Source organism: Trematomus bernacchii, unplaced genomic scaffold (assembly GCF_902827165.1).
Source record: "Trematomus bernacchii unplaced genomic scaffold, fTreBer1.1, whole genome shotgun sequence".
Classification (NCBI taxonomy): Eukaryota; Metazoa; Chordata; class Actinopteri; order Perciformes; family Nototheniidae; genus Trematomus; species Trematomus bernacchii.
Genome location: NW_022987973.1, coordinates 6,145,407 through 6,164,091, shown reverse-complemented (window position 1 = coordinate 6,164,091; position 18,685 = coordinate 6,145,407). Strand labels below are relative to the sequence as shown.

Here is an 18,685-nt window from a genome sequence, read left to right as displayed (position 1 = left end):
TTGACCACGTTATCAGAGCTGTAGGACACACTTAGCATGAGAAGCTACGCAGGTGTGGAGAAAATGGCTCTGCGGTTGCAGTTTAATAAAGCCAGACGCCTGAGGGAGAGAACAATCAAAACGTCATCATCACACGAACACAGCCGTTACATAAGCAGCTGTTGTTACACAGCATGACAATGTTTCCTATACCACGGCTTGTTTTTACTCAGGCAAGCACACAAAACACTTGCCTTTGTATATTGACTGACTGGATTCACACTCGACCAAAAAGTCAAATATATAGAAATGAGATCAAATGAAAGTTAAATGTTTCTAAGTATAAGTGAAATAAATCCACAGAAGATAAATTAACCACGTTGCAGGAAAAGCCAACCGTGAATATCTTAATTCCCTGCTTCACCACTCACTGAGAGCGGGTATTTTAATCTCTCTTTATCTGTATTCTGCGGATTTATTTCATGTTCTGCTTCAAGCTAACTGCTGAGTAGCTCTAATCTTAGAATTAAATTGGGATCTCACAGCAGGTTTTTATTGACTGGCCTCATGGATTCACACTGACTGGTTACTGAAAGCACTGAGCTGGAATACAGAGCAGCAACAAACAGTCAGGATGCCTTCAACACGACTATAGGTAAACAACGTTGAACTGAACTTCCTCTGACTGGGGGTCAACACATCACTCATCACTGCTTTAGGTTAACATGAAGATTAGGCAGGATTGTGTTTCCTAACACATAAACTCCCAAATACAACACCTAAACAACATACACTTACTACACATGCACGGATAAGCTTCAAATACAGCACATATCCATTGTGTTCCAATAAGTGGATAGGCTGTAAATGCATGTTTGTTGTGTTCCACATACAACACTTCGCTTCACTTTCCATCAGTCAAGGTCGCATTAAATCACTGTGCCGTTATCAGCCATTTAATTCAGTTAATGAAATAATTGGAGGCTTTGTCGATGTGCTTTAGAGGCTGTGGCTTTATCTAATTGCCTGCCAGTTGGCTAACTATTTATTATATGAGAATGGCCTTCGCTATTTAGAGAGAGCTTTAGAGCTTTAGTAAAGAGATTGCAAAATTATTGTATTTTGCTCTATTAATAATATTTATATTATTTGGACCACTAACACAGAAATAAATTGAAATAAAAGAAAACACAAATAAGCTATGAATCTTAGAGGATATAGTCAATGCATCGGTTGGTATGAGCATCTAAGGCAGGGCTCTCAAACTCAAGGCCCGGGGGCCAAATCCGGCCCGCGACTTCATTTTATGTGGCCCGCAAGAGCTTGCAAAGAATATAATACGTTTATTATATGGTTACATGCATCTCGTTTTGTGACATGCGCACTGAAGAGACTTGCAATTATTTGCCCTGGACTTCTGCTTTCAGACGTAGTTAATTACTAAGTTATTATCCTATCCGATAATAATCCAATTCAGACGCAATAATGTAATATAATACATTATTTTATATATATATTATATATTTATATAGTTACAACCGGCCCTTTGAGTGCAACCTTTATGCGAATGTGGCCCACGATGAAATTGAGTTTGACACCCCTGATCTAAGATGTTGAAGTGCAGGGATATTTTTAAATGTTCAGATCTAATATGATTAAAAGACTACTAATAGCTGATTAAAGTAAAGCTAAACACACAGCTGCATTAAGTCTGTCTGAAGTTAAATATATGCACTTACTCTTTGAGCCATGAGAGCATACTTATATTTATATGGTAGGGATACAACAACAACAAAAAGGTCAAATAAATGGTGTTATTTCAAGCTTTTTTCCCATCTTTTACATGCTGTGTATTGCACATTTTCTCAGCTCTCTTGCTCCAACCCCTCCCATTCCAACAACAGAAAGGGGGCGTGATGTCGGACTGTGATCAATTCAAGGACATGTCCGCAGCCATGACAACAATGGCGATGGCTGCAGCCCTCTGCAGTGTGCTGCTTTATGAATGGGCGCCAGCAGCAGCTGAGACGCTCAGCTGATCTAAGTCAGACACCTCGGGAACACACACAGGAACAGCCCTGCACATTAGAACACATGCACTCTATTATCTTATTTAAATTATTATAATAAATACTGTGGAGTTTCTCTAGATTCTAAGAGATGTGATTTATTGATTGATTACCATTAAGCAATACAATTAGGAGCTATAAGGATTATAAAGGCTAGGTATTGAGATAACATTTTTGATAGTTTCAAGTACGGGCAGAGTAATTGTTTCCATCACAAATGTCTTTATTAACCATTGTTTTAACAAAATATAGGTTACATTAGAAAACTAAGCATTAAATGTAAATAAATGTATGTCACAGTTGTTCATGCAAACATGGTTAATAATAAAGTTCACTGCAAGAGACAAAATAAAAGACAGCTCACAATATAGATTAACACAGTCCGATGACTGAGGTGTTACAAACAGAAGCGGTTGCATAGAATACACAAAATTTAGAAAACTCACTGAAATAAATTCTATGTCATACAATGGCTATACATAAAACAGACGTGATTGAGGCTTTTCACAGTGAGAGAAAAGAGCAGAAGAATGGAAAAACATCTTGGTTAGTAGCTATGCACAGGAGAATATGTCATTTACAATGTACAGTGACGTAATCCTTTCCTTGTTCCCACTTGTGCATTGGACCTGCTTCGACAAAGTCTGCACAGTGTCAGCTACAATCATACGTCATTCATGCCAAAACTTATCTACTATCAAAGTGCATCTTGCTTTCCCTTTCTTGCACATATTTGTCCCTTTGTCATGTCTACAGTGCACATGTTTCCACCCATTAGAAATCACATTATTTCTCGACAAACAAGCACTTGCATTCTTCCATCTTGCTTCATGTCTCTTAGTAAACTTTTTAATAAGGCATTGCACACCCATATTTGTGCACATGGGTTTCCGAAGTTCTCATTTCATTCAGATACACTGCTCACATTTTGGTACCTATTTTAGGGAAATTCTGCAATACCTTTCTGATATATCACAACGTTCTTTTGAGACAAATTATTGCAGCGATTGGTATAACCAATATTACAAGCAGCCTTATTTTAACTTATATTTAATAAAGGTTTGATAATTAAATCTAATAGTAAGTGTGCTTTGGGAATTTGGTTGGGCACATACAGTATATTATTTTCCAACTTCACAGACTTTTACCTCTCGCTTCCCTCAATACTGCTTTCATAATGCTTCAAAATACACACAACATAGAATAGTAACAGGAAGACATTCAATATGAAACATTAACACATTTACATACATATTTAAATATCAGTGAGATCGGATGCAAAATGTTACGTTGAGGTGAAAATCTAATTAGACCAGAAGCCCTTCGTTTTCTTTATGGTAGGGATGCACCAATAACAACAGCAGTGTTGTTGTAACCAGCCTAAAACTGGACACTGCTATCTTACAGTTTCCAAACTTTTGGAAACTTTAACCAGAGAGTCACATGGGAGGAAAAATGGAGAAAGGATCATATTCCGACAGTCATTTATGTCAAGTAATCTCAAACTAATTGACCGAGCAAATATTGTTAGGACTTGTTAAAACCCAATGTTAAAACCTAAAAAACACAATCTGTTTTGGCAGTGATTAATTGGTATTGATGCATCTCAGTACCCACGTCAGACTGGATAGTTAATGCTTTCTGGTGTTGCACAGCATCAAGGCTTGAACAAAGTTTACACAGGCCAAAGCAGACAATATGCAAATACCGACTGATTTAAAAACATAGCACACAGTAAGCTCTGCCGTGGCAGTGTATTGAAATAAAAAAATAAAAAATAAAAAAAGCAGGTCTAGATGTGATAAAAGTAGAGAAAGCAAATATGAACTCAGTGCTGGCCACCTCTCACTTTGGCAAAACGATTCTAACAACAGGTATAGCTTCAGAAACCGTGTTGGATTTATAGACAAACAATACTGATGGAAACACAGTGGAACTGCTCCAAAAACGAAGTGGTTACAGGAAGAGTCTTTATCCCCATCCCAACATGATGGCCTCATTGAAGGAAAGCTTCCCTCTGATGCCAAGATGATGTAAACACAGGACACAGAAGTGTTGTTCAGATTAAAGTCAGAGCACTGGAATTAAAAGCATCCCGTCTGTTGTTTCTCTTGCTGAACTGAAATCAAGTTTCTACACTAAAAACATAAATAATATCATACACCTCAAAATCAGCATGATGAATATTGACATTTTCAAATCAAAGTATATGACTATGACATATTATAGCCTGTTTGCCACAGAGTACATTATCAGAAATGGTCGGAAGAAAATTTGGAAGATTACCCGATAAAAAAAAACGTATGACTGCTGTTGTATGGAGATATCAGACTAGTTGTTTAACATCAATCTGTGCATATGGTTTGGAAATGAAGTAATTTGATTACAGTTTGCCAACTAAGGATGGATATATCAGGCTCAGGAGGTTCAAAATGTTTAAGGAGCAGCTCTATTCTTGCACAGTGGCGAATGAGGATATTATCGTGTACCTTTAAAGCCCTGTAAATACAGTCATCCGTGAAATAGCTACTTTGTCTATAAACAACAGTGCTCTAAGAAAACAGAGTTACACATGAATAAAGAACATTAAAAATGATTACACATTGTGTTTTGATTCAGCACATTTGCAATAATTCTTTTCTGATTCAATGTATCCATTGTAAAATAATTCCTGTGAAAATAACATCTGTTTTAAAACGGTCTACCTGAAATAGAAGAGAAAAGGTTTGCTAGTAATGAGGTAAATTTTACTTTGCAACCATTGCTACTAAATGTATTTTCTTTGGTGGTACAAAAACCACACTCAAGTTGTTAATTCTGATCACAGTACAGCATGGGATAACTGAAATTCACCCTTTATAAACACAGCGTTTATGATTTGATGGAATATGCTTAATGGTTTAATCATTAAAGAAAACGTTTTCATAGTCTTGAACTTTGGTAAGGGTTTCTTGATTTTCGAATTTAGCAAAAACAATTATTCAGCAAAAATGTAAAATGGGTGTGGGATAGATGCTGCTGGTTTATGACTAAGTATGGTGTCCCTGGATTGAAAGCCTATGGACACTGACTGATTCCCAGTACCTAAAGGGCCTTATTTAAAATGTAATCTAATGCTTTCAAGCCTGATGAAGAGAATACTGTACAATATTCAATGCACAACTTCCCAAATCATGGCTTAAAATAAGGCATTTTTCCATGGCATGACAGTGGGAAATCATACATTGAATGTTTTAATAACACAACCTGCCACTTCTTTCTGTCTGTCAAATAAGACAATGTGGGTGTTTCTCCCAGCCTGCAGGAGAATGCTGGATGAATATGCACTAGGTTATCTTGGCATCCATATTAGCCAAGATGCCATGCTTTCTGCTTCCCATCAAGCCAATATGAATGCACGCACGCACGCATGCAAAGCAAACTAATTCAAACAGCTCCGTGCCCCCGACCATTTAACAGCTTCACCTAACAGGGACTGTGATGCCTATAGTCGGCATTGCCTGGCACGTTTTTCCGTGGCACGTGTTTCTATATTACATAACGTGAACATGCCCTCCCAAAGGGCACCAAGCTGTACAGAGAGCCCTGACATCAAGGCAAATTATCAAAGAGCATCCCTAACCAGGCACCTATCAAAGGCTTATGCTGTATATTCGCCACTCGATCTGTTAACGCAGCGGGACAAATATTTGAATTATTGTGGTAGAATTGTGAGTGTCACAGCATGTGACATGTTTTTTTTTTCATACTTAAGGTTTCCAGGGATCAGTTACGCGCAAATTACGCACGCAGTGTGCCACTTAAGACGACAAAGCTCAAATAAAATGAATCCATCCATTCTCCCATTCTCGCGGCGGGGACATCTTGAGTCGGTGACGCCTCACTTTGTAGTTGTTCCCATTATTATTGTCCCAGAACTCTTGCCCTCCGACGCAGTATTTAATTGCAAACTGAAACGTGCCTCCGTTGTCAAGGTAAGTAGGCATGACGATCTTGAAACGGAACTTATCGGTGTCACCGTTGGTTGAGTTTGGTACGTAGGAAGCCAGGCTGTCCATAAATGTTATCCAGTTGTTAAGGGAATACCGCAGAGAGACGCTCTTTTCAAACGCCATGTTTAACACGCGCACAACCCCGGAAAGGTTGTATTCATCTGCCTCCACTGTCTCTAACAAGACTTTCACCTCCCTCACTCTCAGCTCAAACTCGGGTAGTGTGCCTGGGTTGGTGAATTGCAACTCCATGAATACAGGCTGCGCAGGAGTACGTGGGAACTGTGTGTCCAAATGAGTAAGGTGTAGGTGTCCTTTGGGTAATTTGGCCAAAATGCGCTCAGGCACATTTGGCTCATCTGTATCATCGAAATGCTTGACTGAAATGAGCTCCAAGCCCAGGGAGTCGGCGAACCGAACCCTTTTCTGACTGGTTGGACTCCTGCTGCGGGAGATCTCTAACTTGGCCCTCTCTGTGGGTGTGGGCAGAGACTTGCATCTCCGACGCAGATTTGGACTCTGTGGAGGCTTCAGGCAGATCTCTCTTCCCCGGGGTCTCTCCTCCACCACGGGGCTATCGGTAGGTACACAGTTATCGTTGATCATGTCAAAATCTTCCCCATCATCAAGCCTCGGGTTTGCCGCTGCCAGGCTTCCGAACAGTCCGGCTATGCAGCTGTAGTTCCTGGGAAGGCAGTTCTTTGGGGGCAGCATGACCACGACAGGATGCAGAGAGTCCGCTTCCATAAAACACAGCAGAATATGCACTGCAGATCCGAAGTGGTCGTGATGAAAAAGACCGGCGTGGAGAGATGGAGCCGTCAGGTGTCAGTGTCCCCCTCGCGGATAGGTGCTCCGGCTGCGTCAGAGGTCGACACTGTGCAGCTCTGGACCAATAAACCAAGCCGTGGCTATGCGTGCACCAACAAAGAGCGAGTCTAACTATTGCAGATCTTGTATTTTAAGGTTGTGAAGAATATATGCCATCGCTTCACAAAAAAAGAGAATACTTTCCCATCGGCAGCGTCCCTCACATCATGTGGGGTTCTCTCTCGTGACGTGAGCCTGCGTGACGTCTGTTGCTCTACGTGCAGAAGTGAACGTTGCAATTTACCAATATGGTTTCCTCCTTCACAAGCCAGTAACTTCCTTCTTTTCAAATTGTAACACGACTACACGAGAGACCCAAATGCTGACAGAAAATGCAAAAATAACTGTCTTTTATCACATTTTATTGAATGTTGGCATGTTCTGTGTGAGGACGGTTCGGCTCATTCATAATAATAATTAATAATTAATTACATTTATCATGAACAGCCTCCTAACATAAGTCTCAGTTTTCTTATGTTTTACTATAATATATATTGTACTGCATAAGAGTGTAACTGAATATTTTTGGCTTACCAGGGAAGTAATAATTGATCTGAATGGGGAGCAGGAGCCCTCCCCTTTTCTCTACGTCACATCTCCCCCGTGCTGCCTCTACGGGTTGCTATGACGACGTCGTTGCAGCTCGTCTGTAATGGCATTCAGAGTCTCTGCACTTGTGTTTGGGAAAACTCTGTGGACCGGAAAGACAGATCACCACGATAGTTATCTGTGAATGCTGCTTTCTGCTATGGGAATACGTATACAAATCCGTGTAATGCGTTTAATGGGACTACAGATTTCTTCCTTTTGGTGAGTGAAGTTTAAAACAAAATAAGTATAAGTGTAACATCTAAATGTAGCCTGAGCCAGCTCTTTCCTGTTATTCTGGTATATTTTTTTCTCTCTGTCTAGATTTCACCATGAAGCACATGAGTTAACTACATAATGTCGACTTTAAAAGAAGTGGATACCTCATCTGTGAATGGATCATACAAGGAGCTTTCAACACAGGGGGAGGCAGTGGGGGAGCAGACACCAGAAAGGAGACATGCTGATGCCCTTCTAGATTTGAGTGAGGAGGTCTTCATGAACGAACTGGAGCCCCATGAGTATCATTGTTACCCTGGTTGGGAAGAAGCTGTACGTATCTTATTACTGCAAACCTTTTTCTACTGCCTGCCTTAATCTGATTTTGTGAATTATATTACAGTGTATGTTGATCATGAGTAAGTGTTTTCTAACACAGGAGTCAACATGATGTTAAAATAAGAACAACTATTGTATAAACGTTTACTTAAATGTCTAAATAATTATATTTACACATGTTGATGTATCCCTTATATACAGCTCTGGAAAAAATTAAGAGACTATTCCAAATTGTTCTTAAATCGAAATCTCTACATGTATGGTAGCCATTCCATTCCAGTGTCTGTTGATTTTCAACACAGAGAAATGTTGTCAGTAGTTTATAGAATAAAATAAAAAACATTAATTTGACTCAAACACATACCTATAACTAGTCAAACCAGAGAAACTGATAATGCTACAGTGCTCTCTTAATTTTAAATCCTGTATATCTTTTGTTCATGATATTATGTAATACACTTAGGAATGAGGTAACAATATTAGCATAATTTCCACTACCTTACTTTTAAATTTGACTTAGCAATCCTTGTCGGTTTTCAGTTTAAACATATCACAACTGTTGTATTTATATTAACATTATATTTCATTTGACAACAGGTTCATGGTTGGGCCAGAGTTGCTCCACTGAGCTGCATACTTTTGAATCAGAAGATATACAAGAAACCGAAGCCTAAGGAGGCTGAGACCCTGACCCCCTTGTATGTTGACCCAACAATCCCTAAAGCAGACAGCTCAGCCAGCATTGCAGAGCAACACTGTGAGTCTGAAGAGGGCCTGCATGACAGCTTTAAGAAGGCCATGTCACTAAACCAGCCGACGGAATACTGGATTAACCCTGCTGCTGCAGCTCTGCAGAAAGACGCCTCAGATTGGCCTGTCCCCAGTGCAATGCAGGACCCCATGTCTAATTTATTACACAAAGAGAAGACAGAGAAGGAAGGGATGCTCAGAGAGACCCTGCAGCATCACCATCTACCCTCCAGATACTCAGAGAACAGGCACACTAAGCCTCAAATACACAGACATAGGCCAAAGAACATGGTGGTTCCCATTAAAAACTTCACATTTTTACCACCAATTATATCACAACATCAGAATCCTCTAAAAGGCCAGCCCTGCAGTGGACGGAAGGCTCCAGAAGGAGAAATCCCGGAAGAAAACTTAACGATGTTTGATAAGAAAAGTGGATCAAGAGTGGACCGTATTGCTAAGCCTGAGCTTCCTGCTAACTCTGCAGCAATGGCCACCAAGTACCGGACATGTCAGCAAAACCCCCACTTGTTCTCTGCTGTGAGTGTCTCCAGGAGGTATCAAGTACCAGTGTCTTCCAAACCTGACACAGTGCACGGCGCCAGCTACTCAATGGGAAAGAGCCTCACTCAGGCCCTCCACCCTGGCACTGCAGGTGCACAAGCCCATATGCACACCGGCAAGACTGTGTGTATGTAATGTGCAACTCAGGATTAACCAAGTAAAAACCGATTTTATCTAATGTGTATCATGCATGTCTTAGCCTCACCACCACATACAATGTTAACATCAACATTTGGTATGAGACATACAACTCATTGCAGAGAATGTGGTACAACATACTATCAATACCGATGACAGTCAAGTTAGCATTTACATGTTAGGCTTTTTAATTGCTTTAGACCTTTATTTTGTCATGAACAAATCCCACAAGTGCTCATTAAGCTGTTCTAGTTACCTAGCAACTGTGTAACTACCTCATAAGAAACATGGCTGTGCGTCTGCTTCACACTTTCTACTATTTAAACCTCAGCCACATTGGTCAAAACTAGCGAATTGTGAAACTGTAGCCTTGGACTATAAATGCTAAAGATATAACCTGTTGCCAAACTGCATGTGCTCTATCAAATGTAATTGTAGACAATTTTAGTTTTATATCAGCCAGTGTGTTAGGCTTCCTGGTAATTGGAATCTGGGTTATGTAAATGTAATACAAGGGTTATCAGTGCTGCACTATATGCTGGGATCATACTGTACTGTATGTCATGTTGGTCTCCAAAGGACAGCCAATTACTGCCACATGATTTACAACTGGCATGATCCTGTTACTTTGTTTTTTTTTACTACCTCTTTGTATAGCTGCCCTGTTAAATACAAAATTATCCACGATCCGCTTGTGGCATTGTTATATAATCAAAAGACCTGCGGTGTTAACTTACTAGACTAAACTCTCGTCTTACCTGAATGTGCATGTAAAATAAAATGGTTACTCCAAAGTAACATTTGCAAGGAGTTGCTATATCCAGCACAAGCCAGGACTCAAGAGGAAACTGCATCACGGAGAAAATATGAAAGACATTACATTTCAGTTAAGTACAGGGAAACTTGTAAAATGTTTCTTTTCTTTTCAAGGAGAACGTTTCGATAAGCAAGCCGAGTGATATGTGTGTGTGAGAAACCTTTGTACTGATCCTGGTTGAGTGCAATGTTTTTTCTTCTTCCACTTTTATCCTATAAAAAAAGTCACAAGTAGCACAACGTACACTTTCCAGCAGTTTATTTAGAACATCTGTAGTGTAGCATCAACAATTAATCAAGGCAACCATTAGCACTACACATATAGGCAACATAAACGTCAATTCCGCTTAGACAAATATTTTGTGCTGGGAAAATATCTGCATGCACTCCCTACAGAGAAAAAATAAAGCACTGTAACAGACACTTGAGACTGACAAGGCTTCTACAGAGATCTGTATTAAAGCAAGGCATTCCCCTGTGCCACTAAACCAGCAGGGAGCAGCTGTAATGCTGTATTTGCATTCAGGAACCACGAACGAGAAGTATTTAACTCAATACAAGAAATATTGAAATGTAGCATAGGGTAAAAATCGTTATTAACACAGGGAAATGATCCTTGAACCGTTTGGTGTGTGCAAAAAATAGAGCATGTTTATCTTGGGCAGTGTATGTTCTGTACATTCTTCAGTTGAAATCTAACAAAGTATTAACAACCCTTCCAAAAAGGAGTCAAATGGTCTTGAACAAATGATGTTAAATTAAATGCTGCACAGCATTATTTTTCAAGTGACAAACCATAAATCTTTCCATTGAAACCATGGAGGACAGTCCGATATTTCATGCAAACAGGATGAAAATACCAACATAGAATAGATTAATCATGCAAAGGAACAGAATCAAAGGATTATGACAAGTTGGATACTTTTCCAAAACAAGTAGCATTAATAATAAATGACTTTGAAGCAGCAAATCGTATGTAACAGAACTAAAGTTAGTACTTGGGTTAAGGCACCAACATAACTAAATGAACAAATAATCAAGGCCTATAGCATGTTTCCCCATGTACAACACAGTCTGGTGCCTGTGTTTAGAGAGGTAACTTAGTGCAACAATACAATCAAATCAAAACATTCAGAATAATATAAACAAATAGCAATAAATTAAAAATACTGTTCTGATTGTTAAGGGTTGAAAATCTGATGATGGAATATATTCAACAAGGTTATTTTCAGTCAAAATCAGGTTGTGGATACATACGATAGCTCTGAGCTAATCCTTGCTCTAATCCCCTTTGTGTTTCTGTACAGTAACACAGCACTGCTACTGTATACTCTAACAGCTAGCTAATGAATAAGTCAAAGACACCGACAGCTTAGTCTGCTTACTGATTTGAACAGACTGCTTAGCTATAGAGGCCCATACACACAAAAGTGTTTACACAACATCAAACTTCACAATCACATTTCAATGAAAAGTGTGCAACAATAAGACAAACAATTACTTTTCACTTGTGCCACATCTGCATGAGTAATGGTGTGTTTCAGAGATGCCTCTTAACAGCTTTTAGCGATGCTTTGTTCACTGTTAAAGGTTTAATGGGGTTTTGTTTTGGAAAACATAAAGCTAGTCAAGTTTTCCACTGGCTGTAAAGCTCACAGGATGTTATTCAGATGTTATAGTCTTGCTGCCACTGATGAACCACTATCAACAAGGGAGCAAGCTGAGAATAGATATATGATGTGACTGTGCTGACCAAGTAAAGGCTTCATGCACATTTCAAAACATGTACGTAAACTCAATGCAAAATGTTGTTTGCTGAGATGACATTGTTTTCATGCAGTAAATGCACATCAGAATGCTGTCATAACCTTTGTATACGCCAGTTTTCTTGACAGTCACGCACAGCTAAAGATGTTATCCCTTTTTAGTGCAGATCTAACATTGATGAAATCTGTCATTTTTAAATGGCAAAAGTAAGACCAGAGTGAAAATCAGATTGGTTATACACTGAAACATAGAAGTAAACTGGCATTTAAGAGAAGACACAAACAATATGTTACTTAATGTGCAAATAAATATGTAAACGGTCACAGGAGCTATCAAATCATGCCCATTGAGCTAATAAAGTGCAGGAGAGCTGTGAGGATGTACACCTGGAAAGGCTCTGGACAAGATGTCTACAGTGGAATGTTCAAAGACATTTTCGCAGACGGCTAACTGCTAGGACTGTGGTCCGCTGGAGGACAGCAGGGACTGATTCCTCTCACAGGAACAGAACGGCATGAGAGACCTGTACTGCAGGAGCAGCTTCACTAAGAGGGCTTCAGCTGTTGGGTTTCTCCGGGTTCTGCAGGAGAGCACAGAGCTCCTCGCATGTCTGGGTTTCCACGGAGCTGAAATGAGACTCCATATTCCAGGCCAGGTCTGCTGACAAGAAGTCATCCATGACGGTTTGTGTTTCGTTGCTAGTTAGGAAGAGGTTTCCCAGGCTGTCTGACTGGCTGGTCACAGTCTGAGTCTCTGTGCTGTTCAGCAGCCGGGCCTGCTCACCCTGACTCAGAGGAGTCGGAGCAGAGAGACCTGTTGCAAATGAAGGGATATCAGTCTGTGTTTCTGTATCTGAAGACTCAGTGCTCATGGAAAAGCTTGAATGTCGTAAGATGCTGCTCAGGGGCATGTGGCTTCCGGCGTTCAACAGGAAATGGAGGTCAGTCTGAGTTTGAGTATCAAATAGCTCCAGGTCACTGGCCTGGGTCCGACTTGGTCCCTCACTTTGGTCCAGTTCATCCATCAGGAGGAAGTCAGTCTGGGTCTGGATGTCCAGAGACTCCAGAGGCGTGTCCCCACCCAGTCCTCCCAGCTCACTCTCCTCTGTCTGGGTCTGGATGTGCACAGCATTAAGAAACTCTTCAAAGTCAAAGTCTATGCCAGTGTGTTGCTCCTGAACAGATCCCAGACCTGCTCCACAGCCTGCAGAGGCCACTGAGAGCACCTGGTGGCCTGACATGCTGTCGGACAGAATATTTTCGAGGTCATTTAACAAGGTCATTGTTTGGGTCTGGTTATCTGCCATGTTGTTTGAGTTGAGCTCATCAGTCTGCACCCCAAAACACATACCACCTCCCGCAGCATTGAGGGTGTCGTCCATCTCCAGAGCGGTCTGAGTGGAGACGCTGTCGAATAGGTCGGAGCACATGATGGCCTGGTCCTGCACCTTCTCCTCTGGCTGTGGCACAAAAACATATGTCTGCGTCTGCCTGGTTTTGTATGGGGGCAGAGATGAGGAGGAGCAGGGAATTTGACTCGTGCACTGGCTGTCTGTCTGAGCCGCAATAGAAGATGTGGCTCTGGCCCGGGGGGGGAATGTCTGTGTTTCAACGCTGACTGGCAGGAGGACTTGGGCACTCACGCTGATGTCTGTTTGGGAGCAGGACGACACCGAGGACTCACCCAAAGAGCACAATGCCAGGCCCTCACCAACCCCTACTCCTGTTGGCATTTTCGACAAGTATGATTTGTCCGTCTGAATGTTGGTGGAGGTGCTTCCTACTCTATGTCCTGCCAGGCTAGCTGAGTCATCTGCAGGGTCCAGACTGACCTGTACCCCTGTGCTGATAGGCCCAAGGCTGGAGCGGGACGTAGGCATGCTATTTTTGAAACACAGACTCTTAGCATCAATTTGGGGATGTGACAGAAGGTGAAGGGTGCGGACGGAGCCATGGCTGTCCACTGCCAGCATGACAGACCTCAGAGTCCCCCCTTCTGCAGATGGAAGGAGGACAGGCAGGTGGGCCAGGTGCATCACAGGAACACTGACCAGCGCCATCTTGGGCTTTGGGAGGAGCATCTTCTGGAGGCTCTTACGGGGGTTTGAACTCTGATTCCCCGAGTCCTGGATATGGATGGTTGTGTGAGAAGAAAGAGCAGTGTCTGTCAGCTCTTGACTCACTGACATGATCCGACAGGTCGACTCGTTTATCTTTACCTTTTCAGAGCCTCCTAACAGTTTCTCCATCTTTCGCTTTTTTACTGGAGGAATTCTGTAAAGCAGGACAATAGAAGAGAGAAAGCGAGCCAAATTAATATTTAGCCATATCTATTTGAATGGCTTCAATATAAATCAGTCTGAGCCATGCAGGTACATGCCTGTGTTCTGTAGGGATCTCGTGTCCTGTCCTGTAGATGTGGGAGAGGAGAGCAGCTCTGCTAGCATAGGGGCAGCCACAGGTACAGTGGTAGGTCTTCCCACAGTCTTCTATGTGCCTCTTGAGGTCCCACTCAGTGCTGTAGCCATTGTTGCATTTAAAACACTTGTGTTTCTTCTCTGCATGCATCTTCATGAAGTGCTACAATGAAACAGATACATGAGCAAGAAATTAATTGCATACAATTGTTTTGCTTTTTTTAAACTAAAATGTCCCAATTTGGGATCAATAAAGTACCTCTTATCTTATATTTTTGTTTAATCTTGAAGGTGACTTGATTTTAACAGTAAGTAACAGTTGGTCTCAGCAATGTGCGATTGGTTAAATATCTAAGAGGATATGAGGTACGCTGATAAATAATGCTAACAGCTTGTTGTTGTTGATCAACACATGGCAGTAGAAAAGTATTTGGGTATATATATATATATATATATATATATATATATATATATATATATACTTTAGCTGTACTAATTTGATTCTGTAAAATGTACATGTGTAACATTTTTGGTACCGATCAGTGAAAAAAAGTATACAGATATTTTGCTAATTAGTTATACCAGTGTGAAAAAAAGCGTAGAATGTGTTACTGGTTTAAATCCTGCATTTAAAATGTTACTCAAGTATGAGAACAAAAGTATCATCAAAATATAATTCAATTACCAGAAGGAAGAGTACTCATTAAGCAGAATACTCTATTTCAGTATTATATATTTCTATATTACAATTGTAGATGCAATTACTATCCCTTTATTGTTGAAAGCTGTAAAGCTTATTTAATGTTGTACTGCAGGGTAGCTTAATAAGATAAAGTAATAACATGATTAGAATTAGAATTTGCAAAGTTACTAAGGCTGTCAGACCAATGTAGTCGAGTTTACACTATTTCTCTCAAACATCATATAAAGTAGAAGTAGTAAGTAACATAAGTGCTTCAGTTAATGTACTTAGTTATTCATATTAGTTTATTTGTTATGACCGCTGGTACCAAGTGAAACATTTGGAGCTGTTACCACATAACTGAAACCTCATCATTTTTGCTATATTACTTGCATGGACAGGATAACAGATCCTTGGAGAAAAGGCTTACTTGTTTCACCAGGGAGAACTGGGAGAAGGGTCTGTTCGGCCCCCTGGGACAACCCTCAATTGGACAGCAGTAGAGCTTCTGAGAGCCCTTCATGTCTTTTCTGACCGTAGGATTGACAAGACCATCCTGAGGGTGACAAAGTCGGTGAAAGACAAAAGAGAGAGGAAAGTCAGAAAAAATGTTTGCATGTTTATATCATGCCCTTAATCATCATGGCTTACAGTGAGCGTTGCACAACTCAATGAATTATGCGATTACCATAAATACAAGCAACCATCAAATAGCACTACAATGCTTATGTGTTATTCTAAGGGTTGAGCAAAGTTTTAAGATGGCAATCTAACAAGTTTACTGTTAAAGACCTTTAAGATTTTAGCGGATAAACTTAGGTTTTACTTGAACTACAATATATCTTACATTAACCGATGTGAAAGGCACACAACACCAACTGTATACCTCAAATTCAACAATGTTGTCTTTATGTACTCAATTTGAATCCATCTTAAAAAGGCATCATTATGTCTGCCACAAATATAAGTGATAGTTGCAAATGTGTTTCTTCCCTTCCTCAGTGTAGCTAAATATGCTATGTGCTTTATCATAACCTTTTGAAGAAATCTAGGCTCTGCTTTACATAACTGAAAACTAATGAGCTTGGCAGTATGGGATGTAACTGTTTCCTGTCCCAAGGCAGATGTTACCATATTGTACATCATTGTAGAAAAGACAAGCAAATCTTACTCATTACAGAGAAAAGCACCAACACTGATTATAAGTTGCATGGGGGAATCAGACAAAACCCATGACGCGATCAAACACTGCCGCCTTCCAGCGGTCAAGGTGACCTCGATCTGCTTTAACACTGAAGGGAACAGAACAGCTAAAGCTGACACCATTTTGTTTGTCATAAGGAGTTAGTATAAACAGATGTTTTGCTCTCATTGAATGTTGTGTTTAGTTGACTTCATCTACATCATCTGGTCATATAGGCTTAAGCCTGAGTCATGTCAAGATATTATTAGTCATTAGTCAGTAGCTGGATGTGGTCTAAAACTGGTTGAAATGCACTGCTCTGATACTAAGGGGCTACACAGCCATTTATGTGGCTATAGCCTTGGTCCTTTCTTATTTCTGGGAGACATTTTAATAAGTCAGAGTAATAGTGTAATTCTGCTTCTCCTTGCTGCCAAAGTAGGTGATAGAGATGAAAAGGCCAATAGCCAAGCACGAAGCGGGCGCATTAAACTTAGGAAAGGTATCCAAACTGGGCTGAGTGAATGAGTTGGTATGAAATGTATTAGTGTTCATGGCCAGTAAGAACTAGGAGTAATGATCAGCTAATATACATATATTATTACTTCTGTCTTGTGATGCGGTAGAGCTACAGTGGTGTTAAAGTGGCTTTAATAAAACCAGATATGATGCCCCACATATCATTCTTGCGGTCTGACTCAATAGAATTAGGCAGTAGTGAGCTTTTTCAACATATGCTAACTTTGTCATCATCAAACAGTACATCTCTGCCCCTGTTGACATAAGTTGTACATAGCTGTCGAGTTAAAATAACATGTTTTATTTCTTTACATTTCTTTAAGGCCTAGTCTTAGAGAGTGGGGCTCCTTTTAAAGAGAATAATGAACATGAAGCGCAAGTACATTTGGATTTTAGAAGTCAACTGTAGTTCTTAAAAGGTTTGTCTACACCAGTAATATTCAGGCATTGGAGTAAAGAGGGCTTACATTTGAATTGTAAATAAAAAGCCAGATGGTACCTCAAATGTTCAGTAGGGCCACAAATCAGGCATTTAAACACACCTTTTCAGCTTGGCAAAAGTAACTACTTCTGAGATCTAATTCAAACGATCGTTTTCACCTACAAAGGGCTTAGTCTAATTCAGGACAAAATGCAGCCTTTTCCATCAAAGAACTTCATTCATGGAGGGGAAACAGTGAATGACTGCCTTCCACGAAAAGCCATGGTCAGTGAGGACAAAAGGGCCAGGGTCAAAAGTAGACTCTGGTCAAAATGCATCGACTTCCTCCACTTGGATGTCTGTTAAGTATTGGAAGTAGAATGTATACTGTCCTGTGATCATATTTCGAAATGTAAAGAAACTCCCTAAAGAGATTTCCCTTTACAGCCTATCGTTAGCCAAACCAATAATATCCTCCCCAAAACTACAAACAGTCCATTAGTTGAAGGTGTTAGGATGTAATCTTAGCTGTATAAAACATGTTGATACGGTCAGTTCAGCACCAACCATGACACGCGACCCTAATCATTAATTGATGACATACGTTAGCTAGTTACCATGAAGCTAGCTCCCTAAATGCAACTGTCATGGAGATTCACTGGAATAAGTCAACATTTACCAAACGTTTAACCATGACTTCGTGTTCAACAAGCATCACTATCGTTCGTCACGTCAGCTTAAATTAACTTGTTGTGGATGACTTGCGTTTTCCTGTTTGTTGACAGCGTTTTCACGAGAATGAGTTAGCTAAGCTAGCATTGCCGTTAAGCGAAAGGCTAACGTTAAGCACTAACCAGGTTTAGTTAAGGGTTTACCTTTATCCTGTGTGACTTAACAAGATGCATGTTCAATGCAGGTGTGTTGGGGAGAATCTTGCCACATCCTTCCACGGTGCAGAGGATGTTCGTCCTCACTTCTTTGGTCAGCTCCGTGATGGTAGGTTTAATTATTTCCCGTGACTGCGACAAAGACTCTTCATGGCATCTCGGACTGTCTTTAGTGGCGTTACCTCTGTTATTCGCCCTGCTCGTCGCAGAAGCAGCCATGTTTCTATGTTGACAGTCCGTTTGTTTTCTGCTGAGACCTCCAGCAGCATCATTGAATTAACATTGGCATGTCTTCCCTCAGCTTTGCCTGAAAGGCTGCAACACTCCACTATTAGCACGACTGAACCAGCTGATCTTACGTCACACCCGGTTTAATGACGTGCTTCCGTTTTACAAGAAACAAGTAAACCATCAAACTAAAGTTTTCTAATGTGGCTGACTCCTTTAATATGTTTATGATATGACTAATGCACTGCTATGTTTGAA

The 18,685-nt window shown here is 40.5% G+C and overlaps 3 protein-coding genes across 4 annotated transcripts; 1 reads left to right on the top strand and 2 right to left on the bottom strand.

The window, feature by feature from the left end:
- Nucleotides 1–2,247: 2,247 nt before the first annotated feature.
- On the bottom strand, nt 2,248–7,385 carry LOC117471371 (protein phosphatase 1 regulatory subunit 3E). Its single transcript, XM_034116334.1, has one exon. It carries the CDS (start codon nt 6,785–6,787, stop codon nt 5,864–5,866), a length of 924 nt encoding a protein of 307 aa, XP_033972225.1. The 5' UTR covers nt 6,788–7,385; the 3' UTR covers nt 2,248–5,863.
- Nucleotides 6,460–10,728, top strand: LOC117471370. 2 transcript variants are annotated; one of them, XM_034116331.1, is made up of 4 exons: nt 6,460–6,620; nt 7,448–7,720; nt 7,823–8,050; nt 8,654–10,728. In XM_034116331.1, exons 3-4 carry the CDS (start codon nt 7,856–7,858, stop codon nt 9,503–9,505), a joined length of 1,047 nt encoding a protein of 348 aa, XP_033972222.1. In that variant the 5' UTR covers nt 6,460–6,620; nt 7,448–7,720; nt 7,823–7,855; the 3' UTR covers nt 9,506–10,728. The 2 variants fall into 2 exon arrangements, with proteins under 2 accessions (XP_033972222.1, XP_033972224.1); XM_034116333.1 differs by lacking the exons at nt 6,460–6,620; nt 7,448–7,720 and having other exon boundaries at nt 7,736–8,050.
- atmin (ATM interactor) lies at nt 10,569–18,540 on the bottom strand. The gene is made up of 4 exons (XM_034116330.1): nt 18,188–18,540; nt 15,620–15,745; nt 14,471–14,670; nt 10,569–14,364 (listed from the first exon to the last, which is right to left on the bottom strand). Exons 1-4 carry the CDS (start codon nt 18,416–18,418, stop codon nt 12,648–12,650), a joined length of 2,274 nt encoding a protein of 757 aa, XP_033972221.1. The 5' UTR covers nt 18,419–18,540; the 3' UTR covers nt 10,569–12,647.
- Between the last annotated feature and the right edge of the window lie 145 nt (nt 18,541–18,685).

Coding starts and splice junctions, on each gene's coding strand:
- LOC117471371 (XM_034116334.1), bottom strand. CDS start 6,787: ATGGAAGCGGACTCTCTGCATCCTGTCGTGGTCATGCTGCCCCCAAAG.
- LOC117471370 (XM_034116331.1), top strand. CDS start 7,856: ATGTCGACTTTAAAAGAAGTGGATACCTCATCTGTGAATGGATCATAC. Junction 8,051..8,653: donor ACCCTGGTTGGGAAGAAGCT/GTACGTATCTTA, acceptor ATTTGACAACAG/GTTCATGGTTGGGCCAGAGT.
- atmin (XM_034116330.1), bottom strand. CDS start 18,418: ATGGCTGCTTCTGCGACGAGCAGGGCGAATAACAGAGGTAACGCCACT. Junction 14,671..15,619: donor AGTTCTCCCTGGTGAAACAA/GTAAGCCTTTTC, acceptor GTTTCATTGTAG/CACTTCATGAAGATGCATGC. Junction 14,365..14,470: donor GAGATCCCTACAGAACACAG/GCATGTACCTGC, acceptor CCTGCTTTACAG/AATTCCTCCAGTAAAAAAGC.